Genomic DNA, 23,792 nt, shown 5'->3' on the forward strand with positions numbered 1-23,792 from the left:
AGGCAAGAAGGAAGGAGCTAGATGGTAGTTGGAGAGACCGAGGTCAGGCATCAAAAAGGACTTTACCGTTGGCCGTGAGGCGTAGGAGATCTGAAATCATTAAGAGGGGAAGGGAGACCATGGAATCTTCCCGAGAAGGGCCCCTTCCACCAAATAAGGGCGCCCCTGGATGGCAGACATTTTGGTCAGAGGGACAGATCAAATGATCCTTTTCTCAGGCCTCCTGTCTCCTTGCCTCCCCCTCCTAATCACTGACTGAGTCATCCATTCATCAAATACTTACTCAGTGCTGAACGAAACTAACATTTACAGAGTGCTTACCATGGGGCAGACGCTACGTGCTTTATGAGTGTCCTCTGTCTCCCTCTATCCTCACAACCCTGTGGGGTCTATAGATGCTATTCTTATTAGCCGTCTTGCAGATGAGGAAACTTTGGCCCAGATAGGTTAAGTAACGTGTCCAAAGTCACACAGCTAATGAGGGACAGAGCCAGGATTTGACCCCAAACAACTTAGCCCCAGAATTTAACCTTAAATGCCAACATTGTGACATTGTGTGTGCTTTGCACAGTAGTGAACACCACTAGTCCCCAGGGATGATTCTCTGGGCTCAGGGAGATGGGGTTCATGGGGCCATGTCTGTACTTCTCCAGGAGCCTGGAGCTCTGACTTTGGTCCTCCTTCTCCCCCAACCCTGGATACCTTCCTTGCCTCTTCTCTCTACCCTTAGGTTCATCATCTCTAAGGAGGTGGAGCTTCTGTCCCTGACTGGGTCGCAGGGCCTAGAAATAGCTTTTCTGTGAGTGAAATGGTTAAAAGAAGGAGATAGGTGGCGGCCCTTTAACAGTGGCCGCCACATGACACTGCTCTGTTCCCCATCTCAAGACAGGATTGGCTGCCCACTCACCTCCCCACCATGTTCAGGACCCCTCTCCTGCAGCCAGCTTCAGAAGTTTCTAGAACCACTGGAGTCTCCACCCCTAGCCTGGAGATGGCCTAGTTTGTGCCCCAGTCTGGGCCCCCAGGCAGGGAGGGGTCAATTATAGAAGGCAGCAAAGGTAGCTGGGAGTTTTGGGGGGTGGAGGGGATGATGGTAGGCTAGGACCAGGCCCCTTAGCTCTGTCCAGCCTCTGTATCATCTTCTCCAGAATTTCTGGAAGTTCATCTTGGTGCCCCACCACTTCTTTACTTCTTCCTTGCTGCAGCTCCAGCCCAGAACTAGCCTGCGGACTTCCTTCTGGTCATTTGCAAGGGAGTTCAACCTAGACCAAGCTCTGGCCTGTCTGGCCTGGTCTCTCCACCGAGCCAAGGACCTTAGACCCCACTTAAGAGGTTGAATTTGGGTCCTTGATTCTGGCACCAAATCGCACCATGGGGTGCACAGCCTCCCAACCCTCAGGTCCCAGATAAGCTGCCTCTATGTCAGGCCACCCAGCCCAGCACACTGTAGTCATGGTGGGTGGAGGACTCAGGGGCCTGGGCAGGGTCCCTGAGGGAGGGGCTGGAAGCAGCTGTCGGCATTTAGCCCAGGGCTCGCACTGCCAGGGCTTTAGTAAGCATTTAGCTGTCCTGGCCACTCTCCAGATAGTGACTCACGGGCCTTGCTGAGCTGACAGGCTGACAGTGCCTATCCTGACACATCCTAGCCTGGTGAGGGGTCAGTGGGGACACCAGGGGAGCTCTAACTCAGTTCTCAGAACCCTAAGGGGCACGGGAGGAGGCGGATGGGGTCAGGCAGTTCAGAAGCTCAGCACGCGGCAGCCACTTCGCTGACCTTTCTTGACCCCCTTGGCCCCGCTGGACAAGTACACACAAGGTGATCCGTCCACATCTCTGCAGCCGCCTCTCCGGCCAGCTATTCGGCCACTTGGCAGGAATGGCAGAGGCCAGGGAGGCCTTCCAAGGTCATCTCTTCCATTCCCCTGCGTCCAAGTAGGAAAGCCCCAAGGAAGGAAATGCCACATCCTTTCTTGCATGCCACTCACGGTGACTCACAACCCTAGTGGCTGGAAAGATCCCCTGGTGTCTGGTCTGCCTCCCTGCCTGGGCCATGTCCGGCTCTAAATTGAGTCCTCCCTGGGAATGACAGGCCCCAAACTCTGGTCCTTGGGGACCCTCGCCATGCAGTACCCTCTGGGGCTCCAGGCGGGCCTAAGGGGCAGTCATGGGGAAGAGAGAGGGAAAGGGGGAGAAGAGAAAAGAGAAGAGGAAAACCCAGAATGTTTTTAAAAGTAGTTTTCCCTGCATTTGTATGGAATTTGATGGCCTACAAATCACTTTCACTTACCCCTTCTCCCATTGTGCCTTTGAGGAAAGGGCAGGTGATTTGACTCCGCTAGGCCTCAGTTTCCTCATCTGTAAAATAGTATGAGGATTAGACCCTCCTTCCTCGGGGTTCTGTAAAGATTTGTGAGACAATATGCACAAAGGAGCCAGCTTCAAAAGTTTGTAGAACTTAGGGCCTGGGTGCCTAAAGGCATGTAATTAGCAATTGGAGGTCTGGTAGGAGATGAGATGGGGTACAAAGGATGGTCAGTGTCAGGGACAGGAACTTAGGTCACCTGCCCCAGGAATCCAGGACTGAGCTCAATACCACCATGGTGGGCACCCCCATGGAAGGAGGAAAAAAAGGACAGCTGAGCCACCTCCCAGCTTTGGGGACAGCCTGCAAGGGGCATGGGTCTGTGCCATTGTCTGCCCCCTCGGCCCCGGCCCCTCCGAGAGCGAGGACCGGAAGACCCCTACACCCTGGCTTTCTAGAGTCCCCTCCAAATATGCTTGTAAAAAGGGAGGCTGGCCTTTGGATCTCCAGCCTCATTGACCCCTCAGCTCCCTGGATAAGTTCAGTTTCCACATACTCTTCCAGACCTTCCTCAAGACCTGCTCTGGGCTGGAGAAGGCAGTGTGGGACATAGAAACACCAGGAGCCATGGAGTTCACAGACCTGGGTGTGAATCCCAGCCCTGCCATTTAAGGCTCCTCATTAGAGGCCCCTGGGAGCCTTCATTCACACAGAGCATCACAGCTAAAGAGCTAGGGTGTGCCCCACCCTAGGCTGTTGGCACAGAGATGACTGGGATAAAGGAGAAAAGCCCAGGGCCGGGGCTCAGCCACTAGTTGTTGGTGGGGGGTGGGGGGGTGGGGGAGAAGAATCAGGGGCACTGGGACTTCCCCGATGTCCCTGGATCCACCACACTTCCCCTGCTGCTCCTCTATCAGGGAAGCCCCTAATTGGTGGCTTGAGGCTGAGTCCTGCCCCTGCCAGGGATCCAGAAGGGAACCAACTCCTCTCCCTTGCCCCACCCATGAGGCGAGGGGGAGGTGACAGGGCCACCAGTCCCCTGAGGACATAACCTGTCACATCCTGCCCAGGACAAGTCCCTGCAGGATACCCCTCCCTGACTGGGCTGCCCGAACCCCTCCCCACCCCTGGGCTGGCAGAGGGGCCTCTGATCTGCTGGGGAAGGTATTTCAGCTCAGGGGTGCAAACACTCAGTGAGTGCCTGCTGTGTGTGGGAAAGGGGGGGTTGTGGGGGCGCTTCTAGGGCTTGGCTGTGGGAGGGGAGATTAGACAAGCTGGGCTCCGAGCGGTGGGGTTGGCATAGAGCCCCATCAGGGCACCTGCCCTGCCAAAACAACGGGAGAAGACAACGTTGCAACTTGGGCCTCCCTGGCAATGACTGCCCCAGCCTGGGGATTTCAGGGAGGTGGGGCCGAGAAAAGAATGATGTTATTGCTTTTCCAGGAACCTCTTGCTGGTAGCTAGGTCCTGCAGGCCTCCCACAGAGGCCTAACCCAGGGCAGGGGATAGAAAGCTGCTCTACTTTGAGACTCCTGCACGTTCCTACTGGGAGTCCTCTCTTGTAGTTCAATCCCTGTTTCACGTTTGAGGAAACTGATGCCCCAGAGACGGCAAGTGACTTGCCTAGAGGTCACACAGCAAATTCATTCCAGGGCTAGCAGCAGCAGCGTGCCTCCAAACTCCCTGCCTGGTGTTCTTTCCACCCGTGCCCCCCCCCCCCCACCCTTGACTTAACTACACCTGTGTGTGCCGTCTAGACAGGTATGTGAGAGTCTGTGACGTGTATGGGATCAGAGCCAGAGTCCCCATGCCATGCGGGCCACTTTCTGAGTTCTTCCCATAGCTGCAGACCACCCTCCTGGCCAGGCCCAGCTTGTAGACAGTGCTGTCAGATTAGACTGAGCAAGAACTGGGAAGGGCCCGGTGTGGCCTGTCCCCAGGGGAGAAGCATTATGGGTTCTACTGACCGCTCCTTCCTGTTCAGCCACCAGAAAACAGAGAACAGGGAGGTAAGTCACTTGTCGCAAGACACACAGCTGGCAGGTGGCAGAGCCAGGTTTCGAACCCAGGCAGTCTCACTCCAGTCCATGCCGCCATACTGTGGGTGGGATCGAGGTGAGCAGGCTAATGGGGCCAAATCCCACAGGTGCCCGTGTCGGTGGCCATGATGTCGCCGCAGATGCTTACCCCCCAACAGATGCAGCAGATCCTGTCACCCCCACAGCTGCAGGCCTTGCTCCAGCAGCAACAAGCGCTCATGCTCCAGCAGGTGAGTCTGGCCCCGGGGCAGCTGGGTAGTCTAAGAGAGGAGTGGGGGGCAGGGTAGGTGCTGGCTTCCCATCTTCCACCCTGTTTACTGCCAACATCACTGCTGGCCAAAGCAGTGGCAGGAACCAGAGAGACTGCTCAGGCTGGACTGGTCTGCATTCCTCCAGGGCCGCTGGGGACAGGTCAGACGTCAGGCCTGTCCCACAGCAGCACCCCCAGACTCCTCCTCGTACGGACCCCACCTCTATATCCAGAACCCCAGGGAAGGGCAGAGTACTGGAACCTCCTGGCACCTTGTTGTGACCTGTTCAGGAGACCCACCAAGAGGCAGGGAGGGCTCACAGCTGTGGGGTGAAGCCCCCTCTCCCTTCTCCACCGCCTCTCTATCCAGGCCCTGCTGGGGACCCTCAGAGCCCACTAGGGAGAGCAGACATCTCCCTGCGGGGGGGGTGTCTGTGTCACCGCCCCGGTGAGACTCCCTCCTTCTGCTCCAGGAGCCCAGTTAACAGCAGGCTGGGGTTGCTGTAGGGTCATCAGTCCCCTACCCGCGGTAACCCACTCCCACCCCTGCCACCCCCTTCCCCCCTCCCCCCGCTCCCACCCCAACCCTCCACCCAGCTGCAGGAATATTACAAGAAGCAGCAAGAGCAGCTCCACTTACAGCTCCTCACCCAACAGCAGGCTGGGAAGCAGCAACCCAAAGAGGTAAGGGGCTTGGGCAGGGCTGGCTGTGCCCTTGTGTTGTTGGATTAATGAGAGCAGAAGGTTAAGCCCTGCTGTGTTCCTCGCACACAGGCGTGTAGATGTGTGCATGAGCGTCCGACAGTCCTTGCTCATGACCGGTTGCTTTGTTGTTGGCCCCTTTCCTACCCACTTGCACCACCCGCCCCCCCCAGCCCTGCCCCAGCCTCGGCCGCTTGTCATATCCTGCCCTTCCCCTCCAGAGAACTCCCTAGCCTGCATCCCCTCGCCTCATCTGGGCCACCGCGTCTCCTGAGCTTCCATACCAGGCCCCTTGGCTCTCCCTCCATGCCCTAGACATGAGCCTCCCCTTCAGCTGGCCAAACCACAGCCAAGTCCTGAGCTGCCTCTTCCCAGAAGGCTGCCCTGGTGATGCCTAGTCATTTCCCAAAGCCCAGCAGCCTCCCCCTCAACAGTCTTGTAATTGTTGCATTCTCTGCATTATCTCTAGGCTGGGTTTATTGAATAGCCAGCCCCCCACCCCACCCCCAGGGCAGGCAGGCAGGCAGAGCCGTCCCTGCCTCCCAAGCACCCAGGACTTGCTTGGCTCCTGGGACTCAGAAAAGACTTGCTGACGGCCAGACTTGTCAGTGCCTGTGTGAAGAACTGAGGGGGGGGGGGGGCGGGCAGAGAGAGAGGGAGAGAGCCGAGCTCCCGTACAGCGAGCAAGCGTGCCACTGAGCAGTAGCGATGTGGCTCTTCCCTGGGCCTGGGTCCCAATGACCAGCTGATGCCGATCTTTGAAAGTCTCGTCAGACTCTTTGATTCCTTGTATCTAAGAAGCAGGAGAGGAGAGGAGCTGGAGGGGGTAGGCCCCCTCCTCAGCGCAGAAGGGGGGCACCCGGGCATGTGGGAAGGGTGCCCGCCAGGCGGGAGTGGCCCCCGGAGTCTGACAGGCTCATCGATCATTGTGATGAGAGCCCCCCCCCCCCTTTCTAGGCGAGCACAGCTGCGGTGCGGGGAGCTGAGGCAGCGGAAGGAGGGGGGCGGGAGCAGGGAGGGCGTCGTGCTGCGTGTCTGGGTCCGCTGTGTGTGTTTGCGCGCGTGCGTGCGTGCGTGCGTGCGTGTGTGTGTTTACTGCGAGGAGGCATGCAGCCCTATGGAAGCTGGGCCGGGAGCAGAGAGGCAGCAGCCGCGGACGCCGCTCCCACAGCTCCGGGGGCTGACAGGCCCTGGGAGGGGGTGGCCGCAGGGTGGGGGCCAGACGGCTCGCCCTCGGCCGATGGCACCCCTCTCTGCACGCCCCCTCGGGCCCCCCACCAGGCACTGGGGAACAAGCAGCTGGCCTTCCAGCAGCAGCTCCTGCAAATGCAACAGTTGCAGCAGCAGCACTTGCTCAACCTGCAGAGACAGGGGCTGGTCAGCCTGCAGCCCAGCCAAGCCTCAGGGCCCCTCCAGACCCTCCCGCAAGGTGAGTGCGCGTCCTCCCCCCTCCCCCCCCCTCGCCTGACCTGGCCCCCCCCCCCCCCCCCGCTCCCCTGGGGTGAGGTGGGAAGCCCCGTGGATTCTCCGGGGGCCCTGCCAGCCTCCCGCCTTTCTCTCTCCCGCAGCAGCCGTGTGCCCGACGGACTTGCCCCAGCTGTGGAAGGGCGAGGGTGCCCCCGGGCAGCCCGCCGAGGACAGCGTCAAGCAGGAGGGGCTGGACCTCACTGGCTCAGCCACCACCGCTACCTCGTTTGCCGCCCCCCCCAAAGTTTCACCCCCCCTCTCCCACCACACCCTGCCCAACGGACAGCCCACTGTGCTCACACCTCGGAGAGACAGGTGCGGGGCCCAGGTTGGGAGAGGGTGCTGCACACCTGCCCCTGCCCCCGGGGTGCCCCTGGAGCCCCAGGGATTGGGGAGGAGGTGGAGCTGGGTTCTGGATGTTCACCCCTCTCCCAGGGCACAAGAAATTATTCCTGGCTTCTGGGAAACCCATAGTAGGGACAGAAACATCAATGGCCGGGGGGAGCCAGGGCTGTTGGAGTCTTTAGGGTCCCTGACCACTGCCTCCCTCCTGCTCTCCTAGCTCCTCCCATGAGGAGACGCCAGGCTCCCACCCCCTCTACGGACACGGAGAGTGTAAGTGGCCAGGCTGCGAGACCCTGTGTGAAGACCTCGGCCAGTTTATCAAGTAGGTGTCACCCCCAGCAGCCTTTCCGTGGGGCCCCTGACTCCCCAGCCGGCCACCTAGCTTGCCCCTTTTTGGGCCTCCAGCCACCAGCTGTCCTGCTGTCCTCACGCCTGGGGTACCTAGCTCCTTCCCTGCCCCCACCAGCTCCCTGATCACTCCCCCCTCCAGTATGTAGCAGGGCCTGCAGCCTCCGTATACCCCATCCCCAGGCTGTCAAGAGCTCAGCAGGGTGGGGGTGTGAGGAGCAGGAGAGGACGCCCCCCGCCACCCTCCCCAGCTTCCCCACAGACTCAGCCCCGGAGACTGATGGCCTGGTGACAGGCCGGAAGGCCGGTGGACAGGCAGGGAGGGAGGCGGACAGGCGGCTGGCAGCAGGCGGCCAGCTGCCACAGCCGTGCCAGGCTCTGTCACTGACTGATTAACTCCGCTGTCTCCCAGACCCTTGCAGCATCAGGGTCAAACAAATTGTTTTCACGCTTCGTCAGAGGTTTACTTAATTAGTTCATTTGCAATTAGATCTCTCTGTAGCTGCGATTTTAGCAAAGACATCAAAGGAGGCTGACGAGAAGGCGGCTTCCTTCGTTGCCCCGTTTTTTGTTTTGTTTTGTTTGGTGTTTTTTTCTTTCCCACCTCTTTCCCGTTGTATCCCTTGGTCTGTCTACTTTCCAGGCCGTGGGTGGGATTAGAGCATGGGATGGGGGGGGGGGGGGGAGGGTGGCAGGCGGGGGTAGTAGCAGCTGGAAAGCCAGGCCCAACTTTCCCTTCTCTGCCCCCTCCCCCTCCCCCAAGACACCTCAACACAGAGCACGCCCTGGATGACCGGAGCACAGCCCAGTGCCGGGTGCAGATGCAGGTGGTACAACAGCTGGAGATCCAGGTGTGCGCTGCAGGGACCTGGGGACCTCCGGGCCCTGCCCCACCTACAGCACTGACATTCCAGGAGGGGCTTAGAGGGTCTCGTGGAAGGGTCATCTTATGCTTTCTTGTTCCTGATAGCCAAGGTCATGAGGTGATCGCAGTCTGATTCTGAGCAAATCCGGGGGGGGGGGGCGGGGGGGGGTGGTGGCCAGAAGAGTGCCATCCTTATAAAAACAATAAAAACATTAACAGCTAACACGTTGAGCACGCCCTTTGGGCTGGTTTAAATACTTTACCTGTATAACTCGAGGAATCTTCTAAACAACCTCATATGGGAGGTACTATTAACATCCCCACTCTACGGATACGGAAAATTAAGGCCCAGAGAGGTGAAGAAACTTGCCTCTGGTCACTCACCCAGTGGGTGGCCAAGTGGGGATTAGAACCTAGGCGGTCTGTCTCCCGAGCGTGCACTCTGAAGCCCGTTCAGGGCAGTCCGTCAGGCAGCCAGTCAGCATAAACCCATTTCCCTCCGGCACCTAGCAGAGCACCCTGCCATGAGAGGGCAGTTGTGAAAGATCTATTGAATTTATGAATGGGGGTGAATGAATCATTCATCCATTCCCACGTCTCCATTCATTGCGCGAGGACCCTCTCACACACAAGTGCCACTGAACTTGGGTGTTGTTCAACCACAGCCTCTGCCTTCGATGGGGAGAAAAGGCCTGTGCCATGAGGAAGGAGGCCCCTGACTTGTAGCAGCTTGCTGAGCTTGAGCCTGGGACACACAGTGTGGGGGAGAAGGGGGGGGGTGCTTTAGGCAGTGAGTGGCCGGCCCCAGGCCCTGGCCTTGAGGGTGTGAAGGGGCAGGGCGGAGCTGAGGCTTTCCAGCAGTAGGGGACCCCTGAGGTGTGGAGGAGAGGGGTGGTGGGAATAGGGGTTTTCATGGGTGTCTGGTGGAGGGGGAAGAGGACTGGAGGCCCCTGGGGCTCAGCCCCTGCCCACCTCCCGCCTCTTCACAGCTCGCCAAGGAGAGTGAGAGGCTGCAGGCCATGATGGCGCACCTGCACATGCGGCCCTCTGAGCCCAAGCCCTTCAGCCAGCCGGTGAGTGACTCACCCCTCCCTGCGGCCCTCCCGGGACCCCCACCCTTGGCGCTGGTCTCAGCACCCGCCCCATTGCTCACAGCTGAACCCGGTCCCTGGCTCCTCCTCATTCTCCAAGGTGACCGTGTCTGCAGCAGACTCCTTCCCAGATGGTCTCGTGCACCCCCCCACCTCGGCCGCTGCCCCTGTCACCCCTCTACGGCCCCCCGGCCTCAGCTCTGCCTCCCTGCACAGCGGGGGCCCCGCCCGGCGGAGGAGCAGCGACAAGTTCTGCTCCCCCATCTCCTCAGGTAAGGACTGCCGGGAGGGTCATTTTCCCCCGCAAGCCGGACTCCCCAGCTGGCTACCTCACCCTCTGCCTGTCTCCCCCAGAGCTGGCCCAGAATCACGAGTTCTACAAGAACGCCGATGTCAGGCCCCCCTTCACCTATGCCTCCCTCATCCGCCAGGTGAGTGTGGATGGTACAGGGGGTGGGAAGGGCACACAGGCTGCGCGCGCGCACACACACACACACACACACACACACACACACACACACAACCTCAGTGCCCCAGCCTCCAGGAGGGTCCTAGGGCCAGAGGAGAGACTTCCCCTCCCACACCTGTCCTGTCCTGGCACGTGGGTTTTCCTTCCCAGCCATACGGCCTCTGGCACAGGCTTTGCCTCAGCACCTGCTGGTGCAGACATGTCTCTGGGGGCACACGTATTTTTTGTTGCTCATACCCACTGTCAATCGTTCTCTCACTCCCATGTACATACACTTCTAGGAGATTATTTTCTCATAGGCTTGCCCTTTGTCTGCCTGCCCCCTCTCCCCCTCCCCCCCAACCCTCTTACACACACACACACCCCTGTGTTCCCTCCCTCATGTCCTTAATGCTTAACTCCACACGCTTGCTCTGAACTCCACACGCAGGCACACACATCCTCACACTTATTCTCATACGTGCTGCATACATACCCCATCTCATGCTTTGGGGGCCCTCTGCCAAAATTAGGATAAATTCCAAACGGCCCCCACCCCGAGGACATCTCTTTCCTGAGAACGCTGCTTCATTCCCACTCCAGGGCAGGGGTGCTTGAAACCAGTTTCCCTCCAGAAGGAGGTCACGTGCTGCTTGCACAAGTGCGTAGCCCTTGAGGCTCGTGTTTTCTTTGGCCCCTGGCTGGGCCGTAACCAGCCTGCTCCCATCAGGGGACCGACAGGCACCCACCAGTCCTCTTGTCCCACAGGCTTCTGTAGTGGGTGTCCTCTCTCCTCGGGGTGAGAGTTGGGCCAGGCAAAAGGGAGAGAACACAGGCCTGTGACCCTTCGAGGCCCAGACTAAGGGTCTCTTTGCTTCTCTCTTGCCCATAGGCCATTCTGGAAACCCCCGACAGGCAGCTGACCCTGAATGAGATCTATAACTGGTTCACCAGGATGTTCGCCTATTTCCGGAGAAACACTGCCACCTGGAAGGTGAGGCATGCTCCTTCCTCCTTCCCAAGGGCCCCAGTCACCCTTGGACATGTCCACCTCCCTTTGAGACCAAGGGTGCATAACATTTAGTCCCCTCGGAGGGGCAGTTCTACGAAAATGGCCCCAGCAGGGCCCAGGCCGCACCATGGGCCCCTCCACCCCCACTTCAGCATGGGCTATATAGTATGTTCTCAAACTGCTTCTTAATAGCCCCTCCTTTCCAGCCTTGTGCTGCCTTCCTTCTGGGAAGAAAGTTTCCTTTCTCTGGAGTGCTCCCCGACAGTCCCCAGAGACTCCAGCCCCATGAAGTAGGGCCTCCAGGAGTCTGTAACGCCCGAGCCTGTTAGGAAGAGCCAGGTTACACCCTCAAGAGACCCTAAGGGTCTGGGTACCTTGGCTAAAGGCACATGTTCTGAAGCGTAGGGTGGGGTGGGCAGTGTGCAGGCCCGGACACGTGGATGGACCAAGCAAGACCCGTAGACTGTGCTGGGGCACAAACACAGGCACTCACACCCTCTCCCCAGCTCTGCCATGGCGGCAGGAAGATAATTGTCTCGATCCAATTAGTCATTTCAACACCTTCAGCCATAGAGTGTTCTCAGGGGACCAGAGGAAGGGAAGGGAGGGACCCTAGAAAAATGGGACACTGAGATGTGGACTGGGGCACTCAGCTATTTGTTTTTCCATAGCCAGGAGGGTGTGTGTGTGTGTGTGTGTGTGTGTGTGTGTGTGTGTATGTGTATGTGTGTGAGAGAGAGAGAGAGATGGGTGAGAGTATGAGGGTCTGTGCAGCAGAGTGGGGAGGTGATATCTAAACTGGGAAGGGGGAGGGGAGAGGAGAAGGGATTGTTGGCACCCTGCAGGGAAAGTTAGACACCCGGGAAAGAGTCCCTGGGTCTCAGAACCTTAATTGGATCCCTGGCTCTTGAGTCCCCCTGCTGGCCAGCTTGGAAAGTGCAGCAAAACAGGCTACCTCCCCACCACCCCTCTAGGTTTCAACAAGTGTCATTGAGGCCCCCTCCCCACCAGTGCCGGATTGGGTGGGGTCTGCACAAGGCCCGGTCTCCTCTGCCCCGAAATGTGCTAACTGCAGCAGGAGACACTGCTCTATGACCTTCCGTATCCCTGTGCCCAATTCCCCAAGCTTGGGAAAGAGGCTGTTGGGCTGGGACAGCTGCTCTGATTGGCTGTGAATGATGTCATTTCCTGCCAACCACAGTCCTGCCCTCTCCCTGAGCCAGCAGGGCCTTGTGGGGACCACCTAGCCCGGTCTCCAACCTCTAGGCCAGTTTGGATGCCTGGTCTTATAAATGATAAGAGTTCTATGCAAACATGAAGGATCACTACAGTTTTTATCTAACGTTTATGTTAATGATGCAGATTAATCTTCTGTCTTTGGGGGTGAGACTATAGAGCCTCACTTCATAAGACAACCTCCTTCTGGGGGCAGAGTGTCACTCAAGTCACCTACCCTCCTTTCCTGTTCTCTTAACTGTAGCACCCCATTGTCCTTCCTTGAGATCAGAAGGAGCTGGTTTGGGGGACTTCCTGAAACCCCTCAATGACCGTCTTGAAGCCCCTCCCCTTTAGCCCAGTGCCTTTGGCCTCCCATGCCACCTTCAGTCATCACCCAGCCAGGGTCATCCCAGTCGTGTGTCTCTCACTCCCAGGTCTTCACCTCCACCCCCCTCACCTAGTGTAGGTCCCAGTGTGACACCGGGAGCTGGGGGAGCAGTTGACCTTCCTAGTTAGTGCCCTGCTGCTGTTTCTGCCACTTAGGGCACTACCCGTGCCCTCCCTACCTGTGGCACAGTAGAATCTGTCCCTGCTCGAGGTCCACTTTCACCCTCAGGATTTTTGGCAGCCAGGCTTCATCCCTGTTCTTCAGGAAACGTACCCTGTCTACACCCAACTGTTCCCCTTCCACTTTCCACCCATTCGTCTGCCCCTTGAGGCCCCGCCTCTTCCCAACTGTATCTCGTCCCCTCCTCCCTCTTCACCCTTTCTGGCCCACACCCTGAGTTGCTGTCCACTTCAGACCAGGGCAGAAGGGTCGGGCACCAGCGTGGGCCAGGCCAGCTGCCGTTCATCCGGGGACAGAGCTGCCATCTGCCAAGCCAGTGGTCCTCACCAGCCCGCCCCCTGTGTCCATCCCCTCTCAGGGCCCGTGTTGTGGGCCCGTCCTTTTGTTTACGCAGCCCCCCGCCAGACCCCTTAAATTGCCGTTAATGTTTCAGCGTAACGAATTAGTCTCTCATCACGAATCAGGCTTCGAAATGAGGGAAAAAAGCCCCGGTGAGGCCATCCTCGGAAATTGGGGTCATTCTCATTTGCAAAGCGGAGGATCGGAGCCCCGTAATGCGGGCAAATTTATTCCGAGGCAGGAGCCCCGGCGTGATTAGGCCCTTTGTAATTATCGCTCCAAGAGATTCCACTCCAGCCGCCCGCCTCCCTCGTGGATTAGCAAGCGAGTCGGAAAAATACACAGGATTTAATTAGAGGCAAATTAAAATTGGTAATGAAATCGGGCCAGTTGCAAGTGGCAAGAGTTGGAAGGGAGAGAGGGAGAGGGGATCTCCAGGGGCACGGGCTGCCCGCCCTGCCGGCTTTCTTCCCCGTTTAGAAATGTAAAGAGGGGACAAGGATGGGGACAAGGCGGGGGAAGCAGAGGGAGGACAGGTAACAGGGACAGGGATGGCTGGGGGTGGGGGGGCGAAGCCGAGAGAGGAGAGCACAGAGACGGGACTGAGGGCCATGCGGGGAGTGGGTGGGCTAGGGCCCTCGTCTAGCCCCCCCCCACCCCCACCCCCGGGGAAAATTGGGCCAAGCACCCCCGCCCTCACCCAAGTGTCCTACAATTCAGATGGCCTCAATTCCTGAAGTTACCCTGCCAGGAGGAGGTGGGAGCGACAAGGTGACTTTTCCTCTTTTCTCTCTCCTCTTCCTGCCTCCCAGCTACTAAACCCGTGCTCTCCTTTCTCCCCGTGTATTTCAACAAGTATGCATTAGGCCTGCTGTTTACCTCATGCTCTTAATAAGCTGTCTGTTCTCAAAGTCATGGTTCCCACACTCCTAGAGATTGAGGAAGGTTGCAGCGAGGGTTCCTGATTTATGTCCAGAACTTCTAAAGCCTAGTGGAAATTCTGCATGCACCTGAGATAACAGGTCACTGATGTGCCAGGGCCCGAGTGTGATCTCCTGGTGATCAGGAGCCCCAAGTAACAGCTACGTGTGTCTGATCAATGCTGCCGGGAAAACAAATTATTACTACCTAGATAGCATTTAGTTGGTAGACAGGGTTTTCCAAAAGATGGCAGGGAGAAGGGAGCAGATCGTAAAATGGGTTGTGGGCTCTGAGGACCCTGGCAGTCCCTGGGTCAAGGGCGGGAGAGAGGCCTGCCTTCGCCCCTGGCTGGGACTCCTCCCTGGGGCAGCCTGCTTGTCCTTGGGCCAGGGGAGGTGGGACTTGGTGGGACAGGGACTTTGCTGTGTGTGCTTGCCTGAGTGGGGAAGGGGCCTCTGAGCACCCGCCCTGTCTCCGCACCCCCAGAATGCTGTGCGGCACAACCTCAGCCTGCACAAGTGCTTCGTGCGCGTGGAGAACGTCAAGGGCGCCGTGTGGACCGTGGATGAGCGCGAGTATCAGAAACGGAGGCCGCCAAAGATGACGGGGTATGTTGGCCCGGCCCCGAGCAGAGGCATCTGCCTGGGGCGTGGACCGGGTCACCCCCCATTTTTCTCCAGGACACCCATGTGAACCCGGTCCTTCCCACTTTGGGGGTGGGGAGCCTAGAATCTGGAAGTGACAGGTGATCAGAAAGAGGACATGTATGTCTTATTCTGTCCCTGTTTCTGGCTGAGGGAAAGGAGCCTAGGGGGACCTGGCACCAGAGACAGAGACCCAAAGTAGCCATGGCTGGAGCTGGGACATGGGCAGATGCCAGCTAGGTGGCCATTGGTGAGGGGGCTGCCAGCCTCAGAGTCGTACTCCCCTATCTCATCACAGGATGAGCTGACCTCTGAGGACCCCAGGCCCTACCTCTGTGTTTTATAGGGAGAGGAGACCCAGAGAGGGCAAGGGGCTGGGGGAAGGTCACACCGTACTGCAGATTCACAGCAGAGCTGGGTCTCGGAACTCCCACCTTTTGCGTTTGCTCTAGCATGCAGCATTTTCATTGGAAACTGAGGAACCTGGGGGCGGGTCGAAACCTCCCCTTGGCTTCCCTTCCAACACCCAGTGGCCTTCCCACCCCAGATGTCCCTCACGCGGGCCACCCTTTGCCCGTGCTTCTTGGGCCAGAGGCCTGTTGGGAGGGGGAGAGAAGTGAGGCGAGTAGGTGGGTATCTATTTGTGTGAATGCCTTTTGCCCTCGAAGATCTTTCTCCTGGGAAAAGAGCCTCTCCACCCCACTCAGCTGTGGGGGCTGGGCAGGGTTGGGGCCTGGAAAAGGGAAGGAGAGCCATCCCCTTCTGAGTGCCCCCCTCCAAACATGGGGGGATTATCTTTCCGTCTCTTTACCCACTTGGTCAGAAGACCTGGATTCAGATGCACCTCTGCTTCTCACTGGCTGGGTGAGCTTGGGTCAGTTCCTTAACCTCCCTTAGATGCTCTGTAAATGGGGGGTAGGGGATTAATTGCTATGGAAGAGGGACAGCCTTGAGCCATGGTTTTTCCTGACCCAACTCCTGAACCCCTTCCTGGGCAGACAAGCCTTTGGCGTGGAGCACCTGGGGACAGGCCAAGCCAAGCCCCTGGGTTATTAGATGTCCCACGATTCCGTATGGCAAGATAGCGTGGATATTACAGACTGGGGAGGTCAGGGCTCTAGCTTGGGTCCGCCAAGCACTAGGAAATGGAGACAGCAGAGAAGAACTGCTGGGGTGGCATGATGTGAAGACAGGCATCGGGAGGGACCCCCGTTCCCACTTGCCGGCTCTGAGACACTGCCCAGGTTCCAGAGCCCCGGGCCCGGGAAGGGGGCTGTCAGCACGTGACGCACCATGCTGGGTCAGCGTGAGGGTTGAGGGCGATGGAGCCCACCCGGGGCTCGGCAGACGCTGCTGACCGTGCCGTAGCCTCCTAGCATCAGGAATGGAATATCACCGAGCACAAGGCAGGACCTAGTCAGGGTCAAGGCCTGAAGGAACGAACGGAGCACTGCCTTCTCTGTCTTCCAGGAGCCCCACCCTGGTGAAGAACATGATCTCGGGCCTCAGTTACGGAGCACTTAACGCCAGCTACCAGGTGACTGCGCCCTGACGGGAGCCCTTTTCCCTCTTGCCCCCTTGCTGTCCTGCCCACACACACTGCCCTTCGTCCACTCTCCCCTGCAGAGCTCCCATCTGGCTGGGGAGGGGGAAGACCACTCCGAGGGGCCCAAACCCCAGCCCTCTGCCCCACCCCAACTCGGGGCACCAAAGCAGGGAGGGAGGTCGGCATAATCAGCCGTGTCCCCTTCTCTGGCTCGTCAGGCTCGGGGCCCTCTGCCTCCTGGGAAGGGATAGGTCAGGCCCACGTTCCCAGGTTCCCAGGAATGTTGTGAGGCAGTGGGTCAGGGTCACAGTCTGGCCTTGGGAGGGGAGGGGTGATGTGTGGGAAAGGCCGAGCCTGGGCTGGGGACTTGCCAAGATAGATCTGCCAGCACAGGACGCCCTGGAGGCTTTCGAGGGACATGGAAGGGACAGCACCTGCCTGGATAGGGCTGGCTGACGGGGCCAACCCTGTGCCCTCCAGGCCGCCCTGGCCGAGAGCAGCTTCCCCCTCCTCAACAGCCCTGGCATGCTGAACCCGGGCTCCGCCAGCAGCCTCCTTCCGCTCAGCCATGACGACGTGGGCGCCTCCGTGGAGCCGCTGCCCAGCAATGGTAGCAGCAGCCCCCCTCGCCTCTCCCCACCCCAGTACAGGTGAGCACACAGCAAGGATCCCCCACCCCCGGGGCCCCTCATACACCACTGCAGGTGGGGTCTCTATCTTCTTACACCCCCCCCCCCCACACACACACACCTGTCTTCCCAGACGAGTGACCTCTCTTTCTCCCTTCCCATGGTGCCTCTCCTCCCCTCTCCCTTCTCATTCTCCTCTCTCCGCTTCCTTTTTATTTCCCTCCTTCCTGCTTTCTTCCTCCTCTCCTTCCTCCTCTCCGCCTGTTCTTTGTCTTCTCCCCAATCAGAGGTGACCTCTGCCCAGCCCAACATCCCCCTTCCTGGGAGGAGAGCTCTGGGGGAGATCAGACCTAAGACGTCAGGCGCCAGTGGCTCAGGGATGATGCGGTCCTAGGGGAGTGAGCTGCGGGCACCCCACTGCACCCCCAAATTCTGGGTGTTTGTGGAGGCCGGGGAACAGCTTCCCCCCCCTCCCCCCCCCCCCCGGGTGCCCACACGATCCCTTCTGTCACAGCCACCAGGTGCAGGTGAAAGAGGAGCCGGCCGAGGCAGAGGAAGACCGGCGGCCAGGCCCCGCCCTGGGCCCCCCCAACCCCAGCACCGCGGGGCCTCCAGAAGACAGGGACCTGGAGGAGGAGCTGCCAGGAGAGGAACTGTCCTAAGGGCCTCTAGGGGCAGGCAGGGCAGGGGTGAGACCCCTCCCTCCGGAACCCAGGCCCCACCTACCCCCACTCCTCAGCCCCGCCCAAACCTCAAGGCACTTCCAGGACTCAGATGGGGGGGTGGGGGAGGCTGGGCCAGCAACTCCCAACGTGACCTGACTGACAGACGCTCGGGGGCAGCGACGGTCCTGCCCCCGAGGGGACACCGAACCCCTGGTCTGGGACCGGCAGAGGAATCGGAGGGCCCAGACCCTTCCTCAGACCCTCCCCTACATCTGAATACAGCCTCCCCCCAACCACCAGCAGCAGGGCCCTCCTCCCCCACCAGCTCTCCCCTACAGGGCCCCTCAGCGCCATGGAGACCCGCAGGCGGGGCTAAGCCACCCCTCTCAAACCCAGGGCCCCTCGCACCTGGCTCTGGCAGTGTTTTCTGGCCAGAGCCCCCCCCCCCCCGCCCCTTTTCCTAATTTGTGCCCCCTTTCACCTTCTTTTCCGTACTGTGAAGAAATCTCCCCAGCCCCCACCTCCTCCCCCTGCCCCGGCCTGGGCCCAGGGGGGAGCTGACGTTCCAGACCATCCCCAGAAGAAACGGGCCCCCTGAGCCGTGCCCACTCAAGAGCCACAGCTGGGGTGTTGCTGCCCTGCGGGGTCTGTGAGAGCAAGGCTGCCTCGCTCCCGGACAGGAACCCAGGCCGAACTGGGCCTCCACCCCACTCACTGGGTGCCCCTTGGCTGCCCCCCCCACACCAGGGAGCAGAGGAAGAGGCCCAGTGCTGGCTTCCTCGCAGAGGTCTGTGCCGGGTGGGCCGATGGAGGGGGAGCCGAGAGGCCCTCGAGGCTGAAGCTGCCAGTGCCACCCAGGAAGCATCCTGCCTCTGTCACGGGAGAGGCCAGGCTGAGACCAGGCTTGAGGGGCAGGTGACTGCCGTGACCCAACAGGTCACCCCCAGCCTACAGGTCCCCTCATGGTAGTCCTCCCTCGCCCCTCCTCAGCCCCCCTCCCCACCCCCAGTTAAACCGATGACCAAAGACCTTTCTTATGCCGGAAGCAAAAACCAAAACTTTTTGTTGGCTTTTTCCTTTGTGGCCTCCCACCCCCACCCCCACCCCCACCCTCCTTGCTCCCCGCCCCTAGCCCCAGGCTGGAAGCCCTCCCTCCACTTAAGTTATTGTTTTAAACCAAAGTTTACAGTGTCTGTTGGTGGCCCAGACCCTCTCTCCACCCTTCCTCCACCCCACCCTGAGGACCCTGGGACTCAGTAGAGGCTGGGGGCCCTGCTCACCCCCACTTCTGCTCTTGGCCAGCCAGGAGGAAGGTCCGAGGGCAGAGGGAAGGAGGTGTGCTGCCCTCAGCATCCCGAGGGGCTCTCCTCTCCTCGGGCAGTGGGCCTCGAGCCCCAGTCCCAACCCTGGGCTGCTTCCTGGGGGCTCTCCAGACCCCTCGCTAGGACCAAGTCCCCCATCACACTGGGAGTGTGGATTCCAGCAAAGGAGCTGGAAAAGAAGTGAGACTCCACAGACCCCCTATGGGGGACCCCGACTCAGGCCATGGACTGGGTGTGTTGGATGCTCGTGATACCCCAGGCCAGGCCCCTTTGCTGAGAAGACCTCCTTGGACTATTTCCCAAGAACCCCCCACATACACCCCTTCACAAGCCACCCCTCCTGAGAGGCAGGGGGCCCTCCGCCCCCTCCCCTATGTACTCCCCACCTGTGTTCTGTTTGACCAGCACAGAAATATTAAACGTCCTCTATTCACCGGGCCCTGCGTGTGTCACCAGGGTGAGGGGGGAAAAGCACTGAGGTGGAAAGATTGCTCTGAGGGGCCGGGGGAAGGAGGCCCTGTGGACAGTGGGGGCTCCTTAGGGGTGCTTTCTGGGAGTGCATGAGCAGACCAGGACATAGGGGTTGGGGGGATGCGGGGCGGGGGGGGGGGCAGGGAACCTGTCAGCAGCTCCCACCTGCCTCTTCCACTGTCACCCTGGTGGTGTTCTCTGGTATTTTCTTTCAAACCAGGTCTCTCCACCATTTTTTCTCCCAAAGTCACTGTTCCTTCCTGCCCTCCCCCACCCCTTCCTTCAAGGGTAGGTTCAGTAGGGAGATTTCTTCCGGGAATGGAGACGATCCTTGCTGCAGGACCACCACCCCTGGAGACCTGTGCTTGCAGGCCCAGGTGCCCTTCTGGGCCCATCACTCGGCCTCCGTGGGGGCCTGGATAGGGACCTGGGTACGCACATGCATGGGGGGGGGGGGTGGCTGTTAGTGGGTGCAGGCCTGCCGCTGTGTGCCCTGTCCGTGTCGTCGTGCTGGTTGGCTCTGCCAGGAAAGGGGGTTAGCCTGACCCACAGGTAGGGGTGCCCTCGATGGTTCGAGGAGGGAGGGAAGGAAATCGAAGCTGTGAACCCGAACGTGTGTCCTGACACCTCCCTCGGCCTTCCATCCCGCAGCACTTCCTGGTCCTTCCCCAACGGGGGACCCCCTCTGGCCTTCTCAGTGCCCGGCACCCACCGGGGTCCTCTACCAGTTCCTGTCTTCCAGCACCTCGAGCACCTTCCAAACACTTCCTTCTTGAGGGCAAGGCCCCCAGACCTCTGTCCTGGGGCAGGAGCCCCCAGAATGTGTGTACCTGGGGGCGGTGGGGGAGCCGGGAGGTAGGGGAGTAGGTGTGGAGAAAGCAACCCTGTTGGAATCTGTTGCCCTTGCCACCAAACTGCTAGAACTTTCCAAAGACGAAGCTGGGGGTGGGGGAGCGAGTGGAGCGGGAAAGGATACAGGATCTGGAAATGGGCGTCTTCACTGACTTCTCTGTCTCAGGACTGCCTTGTCCTTTCCTAGTGCTTTTGACCACTGTCTGTCACCTTCTGCCTCTTTCTCCCCCCGTTTTCTCTCTCTCACTGCTGTCCAGGCCACCTCCTCCCCCTGCCCTAATCCCCTGGACACTTGCATAGAGCCTGGGGTGAATTCCCAGTACCTCCTCCTGGCATCTTAAGATGGCCTGGGCGGGTCAGGCCAGGGGAGCTTGGCCTGGAGTCTGAATCTGCCCCCCCCCCCCTCCACCCACAGACTCGCCCACCAGCACCGTATCAAGAAGCAGCAGTGCGATGTGCCGTTGTGTGGCCCTCCCTGCCCTCTGTGGAGGCTGCCAGCCCAGGAGAAGTGGCTGCGTGTGTAGTCTGGGGACAGCAGCATCCCCTGCAATGTAATAAAACAATCCCCCACGATTTCACTGCGGCCACTTCCCCTCGGGGACCCACCAACCCCCTACAAAGCCCCAGAGAATCCCGGGGTGTCTGCGCCAAGCTCCCAGCTCCCTTAGTCCACCCTGGGAAACCAAGGTCTCTGTCCTCCAAACTAGCCCCAGAGACTAAAGCGACAAGACTACACCCAGCCTCGCTCTCAGGACAGTCCTTCCCGCAGTCTAACTTGCGTTCTTCTGCTTCAACTAGAGTTTTGTTTTTTGTTTTTGTTTTTAATTCCTCCCTCCCGCTGCTTCCCCCCCCCCCCCCCAGAGGTACAGCAAATGTCTGGCCAGTGCACTTGGACGTGGAGGGAGGACCTATCTCGGGCTTTGAGGAGGAGAGGGGCTTACAATATGAGCAACAGGAGACAGCTGTGGGCCACCACCTTCTGAGCGCACTGGGCTTACAACCCAATAACCCATTTTCTCTCTAGTCTCCCAGGTTCCACGTGGGGCCCTCTCCCATTACCTTCTTCAAAAGAAGAACCAACCCCCTAAGCCCTTCATTGTGCTTTGCTGTCAGGATGCCCTGTGTGTGTGGTCTTGTCTCTCCTTCCTCCTGTTCAGGGAGATGGGGGCAGGTGGTCAGAGCTGGCTGGCAGCTTATCCTGGTCTTAGCATTTCTGCCCTGGTGGGGAGAGGGGAGGCTATCTGCTGAGCCCGTTCTCAGGCTGGCAAACAAACAAACAAACAAACAAACAAAAAAGGGCTACCCCAAGCCAGATATTTTGGAGATGAGAAGGTAGGGCTCTGGGCTCTGCACCGGACAGAAGTCCCCCTCGCATTCAGAAAGCTCTTCCCTGCCTCTACCATGAAGTGTCCACCCCCGCTCAAGGTCTTTTGCCAGCGGCCAGCAGAGGGCGCTTTAGCCAAAGCCGACCTTGGGCTCCTCCTTTGGGCAAACTTGCGGGTCTGAGGAGGTGGGGAGGACGGGCTCTGTCTAGGGTGAGAACAACAACCCTTCACCCCTCTGGCCCAGGGCAGAAAAGGGTTCCGTCCGTTGAGCGGGGACTTCGCGGACCTCTCCAACTTGGTGACCTACGCGGTCTCCTGAACAGAAATGGGAGAAGGCAAGAGAAACGCTGAGTGATCTAGAAGGAAGTTGTCTCTAAAGACTAGTATACCGGGCAGACAGGCTCAATAAAGATGTTTAATGGTAATTGCTAACATTTAATGGGCTCTCGTGTGCCAGACACAATTCTAGACACTTTATGTTTCCTGTAATCCCCCCGCAACACCTCTGAGTTACATGCCATGATTACCCCCATTTTACAGATGAGGACATTGAGACCCAGGAATCAAAGAGATTAACAGACAAAGCATTGAGAATGAGGAATACTGTGGTGGGAGGCTCGGTGGCTTGGTCTCAGCGTTTTAGTGACACTATTTGCTTTGCCTTCTCCCCCCCCCGCCCCGCCCCCCCCCCCCGCCACCTTCTTGGAGACTCCCAAGGGGGAAACTGAGGTAAGAGCCCCTCAGCTGCCGTTCTTCTCTCGGCAGAATGAGGTAAGTCGGGGCTTGTTGGAATAGCCACTGTGGGACAGAGGGAACGGGAGAGAGAAGGACTGGAACGCCCTATAAAAATAAGCAACCGGGGGCCTTCTGAAGGAGCAGAGAGTCTGAGCAGGGAACACAAAGACGCCCTTGTCTGAGGTGGGGGATTCACGGCGACCACACACAAGCATACACCTGAGCACGTGTGCAGACACACACGGGCACACACACGTGCCCCTCACTACTTGAGCTATGTTTACACCGAGAGGTCCCTTCCACCCCGAAAGCCTGCAATTAAGCCTGTGGACACCCAGGGCAGGGACACATACCACACGGTAGTCACAGAGACGTCCCATCACACAGACCCAGGACCTCTCCGCACCTGCAGTCTGCCTCCCTCCTGGGATCAAAAGTTTAGAAAAACAGCCCCTCCCGAGAAGGTGGTCATGGCGGCAGCCAGGGCTGAAAGGCCCTGTGTCCTAGCCAGGAGGGGCCGGGGCCAGGGGGGTGGGGGCCGTTGGGGGTGGGGGCGGGTAGTGCAGAGGTGGGATGGGCACTCCGGAGCTTCCGGCCGGGACTAGAAGGCCTGTAGCCGCACTAGGGGTCAGTGCCCCTCCCGCTCTTGAACCGGGACCTCGGACTGTCTACCTCAGGCCACTGCCTGGGCTTTAGGACGGGCCAAGCATGTGGGGTGGGGTAAGGGTGGGTGGACACCAGAGAACTCCAGGAAGGGTCTCTGCTCTCAGAGAGCTGGTTCTCTGGCTGAGAACCTGACGGAGATGGGCTGAGCGCCCGGTGCTCTGAGGAAGAAAACTCAGGTCCTGCGGGGGTCAGCCCGACGAGGGTCTAAATCCTGCGTCCGCTACTTGCTAGCTCTGTGGCTTTGGGAAACTTCGTGACCTCGCCGGGCTTCCGTTTCCTCATCTGTAAGACTGGAGCCGGATAATCATCTCTGGCTTGCTGTTCCTGTGTAGGAAAAGTGGCACATATTAGACCCACAACACATAATAGCTGTTAATAAAATGTAGTCTGGGATGCCAATCACCATGGGGGGTGAGGGGGACCAGAGTGCTCCTGGAGGAGGCCCTGGCAGAGAGGCTGGGATGTAGGGAGAGGAAATGTAGGGGAGAGGAGGGACGTTTTAGGTCTGTGGCGGAGCTTTGCTGGAGTTCGGGGAAGGTTCTCGTGGCAGGAGACAAAGGGTTCAATCGGGGCAGGAGAGGCAGGGGCAGGGAGTCCAGGGGGCCGCCGGCAGCCCAGCCCGCCACTATCGTTGCCAAGGCACATCCACATCCTGCGGCAGTGGGCGAGGCCACGGGCAGGTGAATTGCAGCCGGATTTTCTTATCTCTAACGTGGTGAGGAGCCCTGACCTCGCAGAAGGTTAAGGAGAGAATTAAGAGGAACAGCGGATACGAAGCATGCGCTCCAAGCTTGCACCTGTTCGTGTCCCGCAAGTGCTGACGCTGCTGAGGTTGCCGCAGAAGCTTCAAGGGGTGGCCCGCGTCACTGAGGAGCTCCCATCAGAAGGGGACAGTCTCGTATTTAAATAAACACATAGCGGGCTAGGCTTCCAAGTGGTTCCAGCACTACGTGCTTGGTCTTCGAAGGGCGTTCAGGAAAGGGCTCTTGGAGAAGATTAGGCTTACAAGGAGCCTGGAAGGA

General features: G+C 59.2%; 1 protein-coding gene across 11 annotated transcripts in view; it reads left to right on the forward strand.

Moving 5' to 3' along the window:
* FOXP4 (forkhead box P4) overlaps window positions 1–19,159 on the forward strand; it is a 51,959-nt gene extending 32,800 nt beyond the window's left edge. Inside the window, exons 4-19 of one of the 11 annotated variants that reach the window (XM_045498151.1) lie at window positions 4,449–4,571; window positions 5,195–5,275; window positions 6,575–6,722; window positions 6,862–7,075; window positions 7,323–7,427; window positions 8,217–8,304; window positions 9,308–9,391; window positions 9,474–9,681; window positions 9,764–9,840; window positions 10,750–10,851; window positions 13,715–13,765; window positions 14,402–14,523; window positions 15,383–15,433; window positions 16,030–16,096; window positions 16,586–16,755; window positions 17,249–19,159. In XM_045498151.1, the coding sequence (XP_045354107.1) occupies window positions 4,449–4,571; window positions 5,195–5,275; window positions 6,575–6,722; window positions 6,862–7,075; window positions 7,323–7,427; window positions 8,217–8,304; window positions 9,308–9,391; window positions 9,474–9,681; window positions 9,764–9,840; window positions 10,750–10,851; window positions 13,715–13,765; window positions 14,402–14,523; window positions 15,383–15,433; window positions 16,030–16,096; window positions 16,586–16,755; window positions 17,249–17,396 (1,839 nt within the window). In that variant the 3' untranslated portion in view covers window positions 17,397–19,159. Of the gene's footprint in view, window positions 1–4,448; window positions 4,572–5,188; window positions 5,276–6,574; window positions 6,723–6,861; window positions 7,076–7,322; window positions 7,428–8,216; window positions 8,305–9,307; window positions 9,392–9,473; window positions 9,682–9,763; window positions 9,841–10,749; window positions 10,852–13,714; window positions 13,766–14,401; window positions 14,524–15,382; window positions 15,434–16,029; window positions 16,097–16,585; window positions 16,756–17,248 lie in introns of all 11 variants that reach the window. The other 10 variants (XM_045498149.1, XM_045498148.1, XM_045498152.1 and 7 more) reach the window with 10 other exon arrangements.
* The last annotated feature ends 4,633 nt before the right edge of the window (window positions 19,160–23,792 follow it).

The sequence above is a fragment of the Leopardus geoffroyi genome, chromosome B2 (genome assembly GCF_018350155.1).
Source record: "Leopardus geoffroyi isolate Oge1 chromosome B2, O.geoffroyi_Oge1_pat1.0, whole genome shotgun sequence".
NCBI classification, from domain to species: domain Eukaryota; kingdom Metazoa; phylum Chordata; class Mammalia; order Carnivora; family Felidae; genus Leopardus; species Leopardus geoffroyi.